The sequence below is a fragment of the Helianthus annuus genome, chromosome 16 (assembly GCF_002127325.2).
Source record: "Helianthus annuus cultivar XRQ/B chromosome 16, HanXRQr2.0-SUNRISE, whole genome shotgun sequence".
Taxonomy (NCBI): domain Eukaryota; kingdom Viridiplantae; phylum Streptophyta; class Magnoliopsida; order Asterales; family Asteraceae; genus Helianthus; species Helianthus annuus.
In genome coordinates this window covers 205,502,189-205,515,759 of record NC_035448.2, presented here as the reverse complement: position 1 = coordinate 205,515,759, position 13,571 = coordinate 205,502,189, and the positions used below count along the sequence as shown (strand labels likewise).

General features: G+C 36.6%; 1 protein-coding gene across 1 annotated transcript; it reads left to right on the top strand.

Moving 5' to 3' along the window:
- The first annotated feature begins 12,277 nt into the window (after positions 1-12,277).
- On the top strand, positions 12,278-13,187 carry LOC110918394 (ethylene-response factor C3). Its single transcript, XM_022162724.2, has one exon. The coding sequence runs from the start codon at positions 12,453-12,455 to the stop codon at positions 13,107-13,109; it is 657 nt and encodes a 218-aa protein (XP_022018416.1). The 5' UTR covers positions 12,278-12,452; the 3' UTR covers positions 13,110-13,187.
- The last annotated feature ends 384 nt before the right edge of the window (positions 13,188-13,571 follow it).

The following is a 13,571-nucleotide window of genomic DNA, read 5'->3' as shown; positions in this document are numbered from 1 at the left end:
AAAATGGTCTCTGCTTACCATGATTAATGAATTTCCCTAAGGGGCAACCCCGTAATAAACATCCCTTATAAGGGAAGTGCCTGCGGGCTATAGTTAATGTCCTATAAGACTAAAGGCAGTGGTAGCCTACAGCTCCCTGTCGGGAAAAGGGAATTGAACTTTGATTCAAACCTTAATGCCACGATTCTCTGAAATCATGGCTTAAAAATCTAACTTGTCTACGCGACTAGGCCATTTGTGCTATTATCAACTTGTAAATTAGGGTTTATGAGAAAACTCCTGAATAAAATAAATATCCTTCTTTCCCTGTCAGTATGCATTTTAAAAAGAATCTTAAAGGTGAGACCTAGCCTACGTGGCCAAGATGGTGAAATCTACTCAAGGGATTCAGATCCTTGTTAACACCTAAGAACGTGTTAGCACTCTTGACAAATGTGATTCGAAAAATCACAACAGTCATCCTTATATTGGATTCTTCCAATTCTCTTATCTAGCATAGTAATTAGAAATCATGGCTTATGTCATCCAATAAGATGATCATATTATAAACATCCGTTAGTGATGAAGTGCTTACGGGCTAAACTTATTGTCCAATAAGACAACACGACGGTTGTGGTCTACGACTCCCTGTCTAAAAATATTGGACTAGGTCCAAACATAATAGTCTATAAGATCAATGCGATCATGACTAATATCATCTAATATGATGATCATGTTATTTAACATCCCTTAGTGATATTTTGCCTACGGGATATAATATATTGTCCAATAGTGACAAGGCAATTGTAATCTTTTATAATTCTTTGCCCAAGGGGGGTGAGCTATACTCAAATCCGATAGTCTATATGATCAATGCGATCCTGACCAGTATCATCAGTATGGTCACCATAATATTAACATCCCTAGTGATGAAAAGCCTACGGGCTATACTTTGTTCTATTTAAGATAGGACAAAGCTAGTGGTGGTCTTTATGATCCCCCGTTCAAAGTGGTGGGTTATACCCAACCCTAACAATCTATATGATCAGTGCGATCATGACTAATATCATCTGATAAGATGATCATATTATTTTATAGGATATTTGAAGTACAGTCTTGGGCCTTCCTATCTTCATGAGGAGATTTCAAGAAGTACTTTCCGACTCAATGGTTATGATTATATGCATCTTGACGGTGATTTAGATAACAAAACTAGAGTAATACAATAAACACATGGTGGATACGCTGCTGGTACTTCCTATATATAAGTGTGTTTATTGTACTACCCTTCGTGGTGTTATCCTGAATCACCGATAGGATCTATATCACCCACGGGTTATATATTATATTGTCCATTAGAGACATTATCAGATATGACCATTGTGGTACATCGTCGAAGGTGATGGGCAATGCCCAAGCCTTAAAGTCTATGAGATCGATAAGATCATGACTGATATACTCAATGATGATAATCATATATATACATATATGTATATATGTAAACATCCATTAATAATGTCCTAGGATTTGCCTATGTGCCAAAATAAATCGCCTTTCAAGACGATGACAATGGTAGCCTATGACTCCCTGTCCAATGGTGAAGAACTAGATTCAAATCTTAAAACCCCTAATCTAATAAGATTACGGATTATAAATTAATGCCCTCTATGACAGGCATTTGTTGCCATATCTTATAACGTCCTATGCAACAAGGCCTTCGTGCCATATGATTATTTATGTCCTTCCTGACGGACTAATGTTTCATATTTTAGAAAGCCATTATGGCAAGCCTTCGAGCTATCTAAAATCATCTATGTGCCAAAGACAGCTGAGACATTTTGATCCCCTGTTAAAAGGGTAACGGACTCGGTCAAAACCCTAAAGGCCATTAATGATCCTTTTGTGTTTTAAGCTGAATATGATTGATGTACAATCAAATAACACTCCTTAGGAATATTTATATGGTTTAATAATACCATGGTTAATGTATGATAAGTCATCAGAACGATGACTAGCTGTTGAAATGGACACAATAAATTGTTACATTTGGTATTTAATACCAAAAGATTCGAGTATGGAAAACTCATATAAGACAAACAACAGTCGCAATGCTAGAGATGCGACAAATGTTAACGGTGCATCAAGAGTGAACCTCAATGTTAAAGGAGTTAATCTCCAAAACCAAAGTTAACGCAGTTGTTAGAAAGGTTATAAGAAAACACATGAAATGGTTCAAGAAGCCAAATGTTGATTACTCTAAAACACATGTCGCTACTCAAAATAAGAGTTTTATTCATACTCCATATGCGAAGAATGACCCAAATAAAATCATATGTGGCAAGGAGCCCATTCTTTTTAGGATGTACTTAAAAAGTACTTCGTCTCTTGGAAGTCAAGAGACTTCAATAGTTAAAGAGGGGCCATTGATTGCAAGGAATTGTTGAAAGAAGTAGAAACCATTAGGTATAACAGTGGTTATGCTGGAATGCACGCGGTAAGGTGTGCGTCACAATCATTCGGTGGTAATACCCTTGATTTGTGAGGACACTAATGGAGTCCCCTTATACAGTATGGGATGGTCCAAATTTTAAGGACCTTATTAGAAAAACATGGTATCCGCTTTGCGAAGTGGAAAAGATGGAATAAGAATTTTTCCGACCCCCATAAGAGCTATAAACTATCGGCAGTAGGTTGCAAACATTGGTTTGTTGGTTGAAATAGTGCTCTCATTCGGCTAACCTAGAATTTAAGCATAATACACTATATATATCATGATTTAGCATCAGCAATAAGAGGGCACATTAAGGTTTCAAAGCCTGCTTACTATGAATCCATTATGGATCCACCTCAGCTACTCACGTTTTATAGATTAAGGAATAACCAGTCAAGGTCGAAACTGCCCTACAAATTGTCAAAGATCTTATAGCTAAGTTTAAAAGGATTAAGAATGGAGGCATTTAACCTTCCTGATCAATAATTAGAGGCGGTTCACATTAATAATGACGCCAGATAAACCCTTATTGTGATTCTTTTGGTTAAGGGTTACGTTTGGATTCAAGTACTGCTAAGTCTCTCATAAGATTTTAAGCTTAGCAAACTTTTAGAAATTTTACCGTAAGAACCCCAGATATTAAGGGTAAGGTAAAACTTACAGACGAAATTATAAGAACCATTTCTTCTGTTTCTGTTAGAAATCTCTAATTATGGAATTCTAGAAGTATCCTCTCTCTAGAAGAAGTGCGTCAGCATATATAGTTGATATCTCTTTGATCTCTATCGATTGCGAATACCAAATGGTATGATAAAAGCGCCACATGGGGATTGGTGTATCTTAATATGTTCCATAGATTGCTTCCATGCCTGATCAGTATGGAGGTTTAATGCATGGAACCGCAAGGATATTCTAATAGTCATATGGTACTAAAGTCAACTAATGGTATTCAAGGAAGATATCCAGGATGGATTTGCCAAAGTAAATGTTCCCGATTAAGGAATTCATGGACTTGTGACATAAATGTGTCACTTATCTGACACAGAATATGACAGATGAACTGGAGCCTGAGATTTGGAAAATCTCTGTAACCTCATTGTATCTTGATTACCCTGTTTACCTCCTTAGAGGCAGGTAGAATTAAGATTTGTATCCCATTTAGGGTTGCATTTTTACGAAATCTCCAAGACGGCTAGTGCCATTATTGGAAGAATCCAAACCCCAATTAAATAAGTTTTGAGAATAAAGAATTCATATAGCCTAACCCTATATTCTAAGAATTCGGTATTGTTAATTAAAAAAGACGGTTCATTTTGCTTATGCATTGAATACCGCAACCCAAATTAGGCAACAATTAAGAATTTCCATCAGCTGCCCAGGATCGTCGATTTGTTCGACTAACTGTGAGGATTAACTATCCCTTGAGATTAGTTTTAAGTAATGGTTGGAATAACCATTTCACATTAAGATAAGCTTTTCTATAATAGTTGATGTATAAGTATCAAGGCTGCTCCTTTGGAGACCTTCCTTAGATGGAATGTTGAATACCTATTGTTAAATAGAAGATTGGTACGTCCAATCATCGGGATCTGAAAATTGCCTTGGAAACAACGAATAGGATCATACAAATCCATGATCATCTGTAAGATTGCCAGTTTTGGCAGAAAAATCAAAGATTAATGAAAATAGCAACCCTCCTAAGTCCTTGTTAAGGAATAAGGTTCAACAAAGATATCACTCTGGAAGGGTGTGCCAATTTGTTAATTACCAGACTAGTTAAGCTCTGAATATATAAAATCATTCGAAGGAATCGAATGTATCAAAGATCAAATAACTTATGAGCTAAAACCTATTTAAGGATCTTGGTGGAGCTCGCAATGTATTACACCCTAAGGATTAAAGGATATGTTTCGCCAATAAGTCAAGAAGCACTATCACAAAACGGTTGGCAGACAGACTGACAGAGTGAGCGTACCATCCAAACATTGGAAGACATGCTTCGAGCATGTGTGATTGATTTAGGTGGCAGTTGGGATAACCACCTACCCTTGATAGAGTTCTCCTATAACAGTAGCTACCATACTAGTATTAAGGTTGCGCCTTTCGAGGCATTATATGGTAGAAAATGCAGAACACCCATCTGTTGGGCAGAAGTAGGAGAAGTTCAATTATCAGGACCAGATTTGGTTTTTTGAAACAACGGACAAAATTGTCCAGATTCGCGATCGCTTGAAAGCTGCCCAAGATAGGCAGAAAAGCTACGCTGATCCAAAGCGTAAGCCTTTTCACTTCGAAGTAGGTGACAAAGTATTGCTTAAGGTATCACCCTGGAAGAGAGTGATGCGATTTGGTAAGAAAGGTAAGCTGAGCCCGAGATACATAGGACCTTTTGAGGTTATCAAACGTGTCGGATCAGTTGCCTATAAGCTAAACTTACCTGAGGAACTTAGTAGTATACATAATGTGTTCCACATCTGTAATCTAAAGAAGTGTTTCGCTGACGAATCACTGGTCATACCGCATACAGATATACACATTGATGAAAGCTTGAAGTTTGTGGAAAAACCATTGTCGATTGAGGATCGACAGGTGAAGAAGCTCCGAAGGAAGTATATACCTATAGTTAAGGTCAAGTGGGATGCCCGTAGAGGTCCCGAATACACATGGGAGGTAGAATCCACGATGAAAAAAAAATACCCTCATTTGTTCCAGTAAATCTCGAGGTCGAGATTTCTTTTAAGGGGGTGAGGATGTAACACCTCGGAAATTTACGTCAAATAATGCATTGACACGTGGCATAGGCTTTGGATATGTGAAAACATACTTTAGAGGGACTAAAGTTGACAAATAGTGAAACTATGGAATATAAGGGTCCAAAGTGTCAACAATGGATAAATAGGCTCTAAAATAACCCTACATGGTGTTTATAGCCCTAAACGGATGAATCATGGATCATACGAAGCGGAAAATGTAAGAAAGTGAGGAATTACAAACTACAGGGTCTAAACGTGTCAACATGTTGAATTTATACCTCTGAGTGATCTTTTGGCAAACCCAAAGATTTGTAATAATGAAATATACTCACTAGAATATGTGGTAAAAATTTCATGAAGTTTCGTGATCGTATGAGAAAGTTATGATCAAAACCGTGCACGAAGGGCTAAATGCGTCAACGTCGAATTTCATGACTTTTCGGGTGAGCGCAAAGTTAACCGAGGACTTTACCATGTTTGTAAATGTCTCAAGGTCCCTAAAAATCAAGTTTGAGGGTCTAATGAGCAAGATTGATAGCCAAAACCACGTAATAAAGGACCAAGGACCAAAACTTCAACATTAAAAGAGATTTGAGGATCAGATGGGGCTAGGTGTCACACCTAGGGCCCTAGGCGTGACGCGAGGCCTGCCCAGCGACAGAAATCGGGATATAGCAGTTAAGGCCCTGATTCCGAGTTGTAACCAGTTGTTACCCACTCTAAAGCCTCACCAATCAACTTACATGCATCTAGGGGCACTTGTAACCATCTTGCAACATTCCTAGGCTATTGTGGCAGCTCCTTATGAGATCAAAGTTCCATAAAAGGGGTCTTGTAGTTGTGATCATTCAAGACTTGCATTCTCAAAAATTCACAAGAGCAATTCTGGAGCTCTCTGGTCATCAACAAGGGTTCATAGGGCTTCCTTCTTGTCATTAGGACTCTTGTAAGTGTTCATAACCTGCTCTAATTCGTTCTAGCTTAGTTATTCAACCGAAAGTCAATCCGTCGTAAATTTAGTTTGACTTTTCGATTAAACGAAAATGGCTCGGTCATTTCTCGAATTGAAAGTACCTACAAGTTGGTATTTGTGTAGGTAACAAACCCTCAAAAGGGTATTTTCAGATTTTCACTCTAAGCATGATGATTGTCGAGTCAAAGCTTTTCTTAAAAAGTCAACAGAATGTGTTTTTGCAAAATTTAGCATAAATAGTAATGTAGGTCACATGCAACCTGTTTGATCATCAAAAATAACTTTGTGATTAATGTAAGAACATGTTTTATCATGATCAACTCGAAAATTTTCAGTTTAAACCCGGATCGGAACCGAAAGTCTTATAAAATGACTTTTTCTTTGACTCTCGATTCGGATCCGTGCATGCATGCTTGAGATCTGCCTTAGAGCTTATTTTGGACCATTTTTATATATGTGCAACTCTCTGAGATTTTACAACTTGGTTCAACACTTGTCCGAATCATATGCATGTTACCGATTTATGCTTAAATATGACTATTTTGCCCTTTTCGCTATAAAACATGATTTTTGAAAAAGTGAAAGAGTAGAAACCTTTGTTACTGATTTATAAACTTGCACCAAAAATTTGATATCAGTTTGAGGTCTAGATTAAGAGTTATGCTCATTATCGTAATTTGGAAGCTTTATGTTAAGTAAACGGCGCAAATAACGTATAACCTATTTGAACCCACTTTTGATATCAAACTTTTTACCCACTGATGTTATATAGTATTTTAGGATTTTTGATGATTTTTATTTAATTTTTGGCTGAGCATAACATAGGTCCCTAAGTTTAATTCGGTTAATACCGAATTTACCCTTTTAAGCCATAAAATGAGTTTTATAAATCTTTTTGACCCCAAACCTTTTTCCACTGATTTCATTTGTTAAATAAATTATTTTGAGCATTCTGGAAATATAAAAATATCAGCTTTCTTTTGAAAATCCGGAAACGGCTCTAAATCGCCTATTTAAGCGTTTTTAACGCCTAGTATGCACTATATCCATATTAAACATATAAGGTTAATACCTACTGATGTTTTTAGTATATTTTGAAATAATAACAGTAAGTAAAAGTTTTTGAACCCAGGTTTCCAGTTTTTGACCTTTTAAGCCCTTGTGGAATTACCAAAATACCCCTAAGGTGCATAGTTTGGTTTTAAATGATAAGTTTCACATAGGGGTCATCCCTACTGTTATAACATGTTAAATTAAGTGTATTTGCTGTACAAATCAGACCTGTAACTCAGATTACAAATTTTAACTCTTTTATAATCTTTTAAATGACCAAAATGCCCTTATGAGGCGTAAATTGAGTTTAAATTCGTATGGGGCATAATAGAAGATATCTTACTGATAGTATAACATATTTAAGGCATATTATCTCAGGAAACTTGCATATGACTCTTATGGTTACCCGTAACGCTCTTTTCGCGTTCGGTTCGGTTTATGTAACTAGTTTGCATAAATTGACCGAGACGGGTCAAACCTTATCATTTTTATCTCAAAATCCAGAATGTGTTTAGTATACCCATATTATACAAGTCTTCAAACTTGTCGGGTCTAAATCACATTCTATCCGGTCTTCGCTTAATCGTGCGTTTGAATCGTATCGTCCTTAAAGTTAACCGGTCTAAGCTTAGGCTTAATTAAAGACCCGTTAGGAATCTAATAGGTTATTAAAAACCTTCGTTCCAGATTTAGGAGCCCAGTAAAAGCTATCTGTACTTGCTTGGTGGTATACGGCTGGGATTGAATTTATATTTAGCTCAGGTAAATACTTTTAACTTATTTTCCCTATACGGACTTGGGGTACGGTATATAATATACCGCTTGGTCCGGCATTGAATTCTTAATCCAATAGAGGTTAATTTATTGATATGCTATGTTTTGAATGTGTTTTGTTTGCTTAAAGCCTTTGGGGGGTTAATGACCATGTCCCGGATATCCTTGGCATCATCTTACGAGATGGCCACGACCTGAGCACGGGGTGTAGGCGTACACCCGTCAGTGTATAACTCTATATTGTGGTGTGTCTATTAATCTTTAACCCGGTCTACGGATCGGGCTACTGAACGCATAAGTAACATGTAAATCCCTTACAAGATTATATTGCATAATTATCCCAAGTTATAAAAAGGTTTTGTGCCACGTGCATTCAAATAAATTTTTAATCATTTTCAAAATGAGTCAGTTAAATTGTATTTACCAGTGTAAACTGACGTATTTTCCAAAAGGTTAAGTGCAGGTACTACGCGTAACAGGCTGGCTGTCTTCTAGCGTCCACAATAAGTCTCGCAGTTTCATTTTTGATCCGCCTGTGGATCCTTTACATTCCGTTTGTAATATCTGATATTACTTTATATCGGTTTGTAATATATTTATCTTTGCTTCCGCTGTGCATTTATATATTGTGTTGTTTGTCTATGATGATGCCAACTACGTCACTATACTCCCCACCGGGCCCACCGGTGACACGTGGAAATTAGGGGTGTGACAAGTAACAGAATCATTGTTTCACAACACATGGATTGAAGTTTCATTTTATTGAATTAAGTTATTACATGTCTTGATATTTAAAAGCAAAACACAAACATATTGTCTTTCATTGTTATTAAGTCACTAAGGCCTCGTACGTTCCTATGTAAGCATGCATTAATATCATCATCAAACAAAAGCACCTGAAACATATGTGAAAATAAAGTCAGCATAAAATGCCGGCGAATACATAGGTTTTGTGAGTGTGTCAAATTCATGGCTTGTATACTTATTGCAATACCTCGTACGACTATAAGAGTCGATAATTGAAAACCGTGTTTTGAAAAGTGTTTGTATTGCAATATGATTAACCAACTTAAAACAAGTTGGTTCTAGTTTATAAAACCTCCTTGCCATGAATCTTGACCCAAAACATTGGCTTTTGTAAACCAAATTGTAAATCGTTCTTGTAATAAAACTCGTATGGTTTATATCATTTAGTAAACATCGTTGTGTCTCATTGTTTGAAAACATTCGTCCAAAACCGTTCAAAATCGTTCAATTCGTTCGTGTTATCAATCGTTCGTGTTATCAAACTAATCATTCAAATCATTCAGCTCGTTCATGTTATAAAACATCGTTCAATCGTTCAACTCGTTCATGTCATAAGCCATCGTTCAATCATTCATATTATAAAACCATTCGTTCAATCTTCCGTGTTTTAATAGTGAAAACTACTTTTGGTCGTTCTCGTTGAATACATTCAAACCTGTGTTCTGACTCGTCTATACCACCAAAGGGTATCTTTAATTGTTTAACAAACCACCAAAGGGTTTGTTAAAATTCATCAGGTTTTGTCGTTACCCACATTACCTCATAACCATGGCGATAGTCCGATAATGGGATTTGTCAGATCCTATGGTACCATAACATACTACTGGTCGGCTTGGCCAAAGCTAATGAATGTCATTCGTGTTATGTATTAACGCACCAACAAGTTCGTCCACATTATTGAAATCGTTGTGTTTAATATAAACCATAGTATTTGATTTTGAAATCTCGAAATCGTTTAGCACATATGAATCACCCCAAAACAATTGAAAGCAGTAAAATAGGAGAACTATGTACTCACTTGAGATTACAAGGTATCCTCGATTAAGTGAACTATCAAGCTCGGGACCTAAATCGGGAGATCGGGTAGAATGAGGTCTCATAAATCAAATGAGTGTTTGAACTCATGTGATATGGTTTAAATAAGCCTACATTCTGATTTGGAACCTATCCTAAGTGCTTTTTGAACCGTTATGACCCGTTAAAGTAGTTTACGCTACTTTAACGCGTCATTTGCGCAAAAGCGCGTTCGGAGGGTCTAACTAGCCCTATGACAAGTATTATATGCCCAAACATGTTTAATAATGTTGCATAATCAGTTTAAGTGTCAAAATTTAAATTACATATGCTTAAATTCAAATTATGCGTGAAAAGGGCATTTTGGTCATTTTCCTAAGGCATATAAACTACCTATCATACAACTAAATAAACGAAGTGACCATAAGGTATAACCTCGGAAGGTTATTCCCTATACAACTATGGTCACAAAGTATGTTTGGTCGGATCCTAATGATCGACCAAACGGGTCGGGTTCGAAAGTCTAAGAGGTTGTCGAGACCGCTTGACTTATGATCCTAAATAAGCACTAAACTAAAAGTGACGAGTTAAACATGTTAAAACATGTTTAACTAAGTTAGAAAACTGATTTGATATCAAAACAAAGTGTTTTAATTTCCGAAAATAGTTTCATCGCAAAATGCACATAATTGTGCATTTTGACCGAAACTTTGACTCGTCACTTCGACTAGTCAACGTGGTAATCAGTAGGCATAGTCGCATGGGACTATAACCATCGTGATTACGTTGACGTTGCAAAGTTCAAACGACTTTGTCTTGACCAAATCATGGTCAAAGCTGAAAGTCAAACACTGTTTGACTTTCTTGCTTGAAATAAATAACAAGACATGAAAGAACACTTACAAGTGCTCTAGGCTAGGAGGATGACTAAGAAAACTCAGCTTTGAAGCCTCCAACCAAGTGTGGTAGCCTCAATAGAGTAGAGATGAAAGAAGAAGGAAATGAGCAATTTGGAATGATGAAGTTCATGGGTTTATATAGGAAATCATGAACCATTGGATCATTGCCAAGTGATTTTGAGTTGTTCCAAGCATGATCATCACCATACAAATGTTAGGCTCTGATTTGGAGACTTGGAGAACACATAAACCAGCCCACAATACTAAAAAACCATGATCAAAACCTAGTTCAGCAGGCTGTTTTAAAAATACAATGAATCTGCTGTGCTGGGACCTACTTACGGACCGTAGGGTCCTAGGTATACGGTCTGTATGGGACCTACAGTGGCTGAAGTTTCATTTGTTGATAGCTTTGGCCCCTGGACTTGATTGGTCGCGTTTTGGCACGTCTAGCACTCGTTAACCCCATTTTAAAGCTCCATGATGAAGTTAATGTATATTTAACTTGAACTATGCTCAAAAATATCATGGATGTCGGTTCGTTTGGCTGTACGATTGCGTTTTTATGTTAATTACGACAGAATCGTAACGAACGCGAAAACGACCCACGTTGCGAAACGAAAGGTACTTTTGCATTCCCATCACAAAAATACAATATTTAATGATTAAAAAAATATTTAGATGTCCGGATATGATCAGAATGCAAGATATGCACGAATTTGCATACTTTCGCAGTTTTGACGCTTTTAGTCCCTGTGATCAAATAAGCGTATTTTCGCATACCGAACCCCTCAAAACTTATTTCTAAGATACGTAAAGGATTTTTAGGGTATGTTTAGCATATGATCTTGTTCCAGAGTGCACATTGCTATACGAATTGGCAGACGCACGTTGCTATACGAATCGGCAGACTTTTGCAGTTTGTCGCGAATAGTCCCTGTAATCGAATAAACTTGTTTTTGCACACCAAACCCTTCAAAACTTATTTCTAAGTTATGTAAAGGTTATTTAAGGTATGTTAAGCATATGTCACTATTCCGAAGTGTTTGTCCCGTTAAACTGATTACGTTTACGTAACAGTTTACGTATAACTTTCCAGAATGTGATTTAGAGCTTGAAATCGAACTAGAAACAAAACGTGAAATTGTCATACACAAATAAACAAATATTGAGATCAAAACACATTGTTTTATTGATAATTGATATTGTTCTACATCGTACATGTTTACAGATCACAAATGTCACAAAATCTATTTAAATTCATGAATAGGATCAGGTGTTGAAAAATAAAGTATGCATGGTCCAGTCCAAAAGATCTTGTAATCTGAGCAATTACCCGCTTGTAATGTTCAAACTCAGAGTTTTTTCCAAACCGAATGGGTTTCTGGGAACACACAAAAGTAACCTAGATCCGCCCCTATTATTAATCATGGTTATGAATATTTTCTGAATAAAAATATAACCCTTGCATATTATAAATTCAGGGATATGCTAATAAAAGGATTGAAATTACCTTAAATACCATATGTGTAAGTATTAACGAATCTTAATTATAAATAGAGACAAGAGCGACTGACGTTGCTAAAAATCCATCCACTTGTAAAGGCAAACAAGTTGTATCACGTTGGACCCATAGACAACCACTTCAACATTTAACACTTTTTAAGTCATCTTCTAATCTTCTCCTAAAGATTGAACATCCTTCACGAATGTCTTCATATCCCAATCTAGATTTTTTCCCAACATCTCCTTGTTCATGGGATGAACTTTTGTTCTCTCACCATATGCTTTCAAGAGTCCACATAAAAGATGAAAACTTCATTTTCCCGGATCGTAGTGAGGAACAATATGAGCATTCACCCGAACCAGATCCAAACAAAATCTTAGACGAAGAGAAGGAGACCTTACAAGTAACTTCAAAGCTAGAAGAGGAGCCCGAAGCCTTAAAAAAGCGGTTCATTGGGGTCCGAGAAAGGCCATGGGGGAAGTTTGCAGCAGAGATAAGGGATTCAACAAGAAATGGGATTAGGGTTTGGCTTGGGACGTTTGCTAGCGCTGAACAGGCCGCTTTGATTTATGATCAAGCGGCATTTTCGATGAGAGGTTCCTTGGCTCAACTCAACTATCCAATTGAGACTGTGAAAGAGTCTTTAAAAGGGAAAAGCTACGGCTTTTACAAGGACGGATCTTCACCAGCAGCAGCCATAAAAGAAAGTCATAGAGTGAGAAGAATATCTAAAAGTAGGAGAAACAATAAGAACCAAGTGTCTCCCAAAACACCTGTTGTTTTTGAGGATTTAGGATCTGATTTGCTAGAACAGCTCTTGAGTACACCTGAAAGTTCTTGTTCTAGTACACGTTCTTAAATTCGATTCATTGTAAACTCTGTCGTTTTTAAATTCACTATTCACAAGATCATTATTCATTATCTTCATGTTCATCTACCAGCAAATGTTCATAGATTTGAGTTATGTTATCTCTTTCTGCCTTTCTACCAGGTTCTTTTCTTAATCTTCCTTTTCTGATCTGTGTTATGATTTGATCTTTCTTATATTGTTAGTGTTATCATAGCACTTCTAGTTTATTGTTAACAGTGCTATAACACATAACAGCAAATAATATAGTTATATCCAGAAGTCCATTTTTTGTCGTTTTTTCTTTGTTGAAAAATTTGAAGTGTAGGGCACTTTTGAAGCTGGGGTATTTCTGTAACTGATATAAAAAATCCCAAGCTAACAAAGGTGGTTTTTCCAGTAGTTTAACAATTTAATTTAATTATTTTTTCAGTTAGGTAATATAAAGAAACTTTATGATGTGTATTGTGTTTT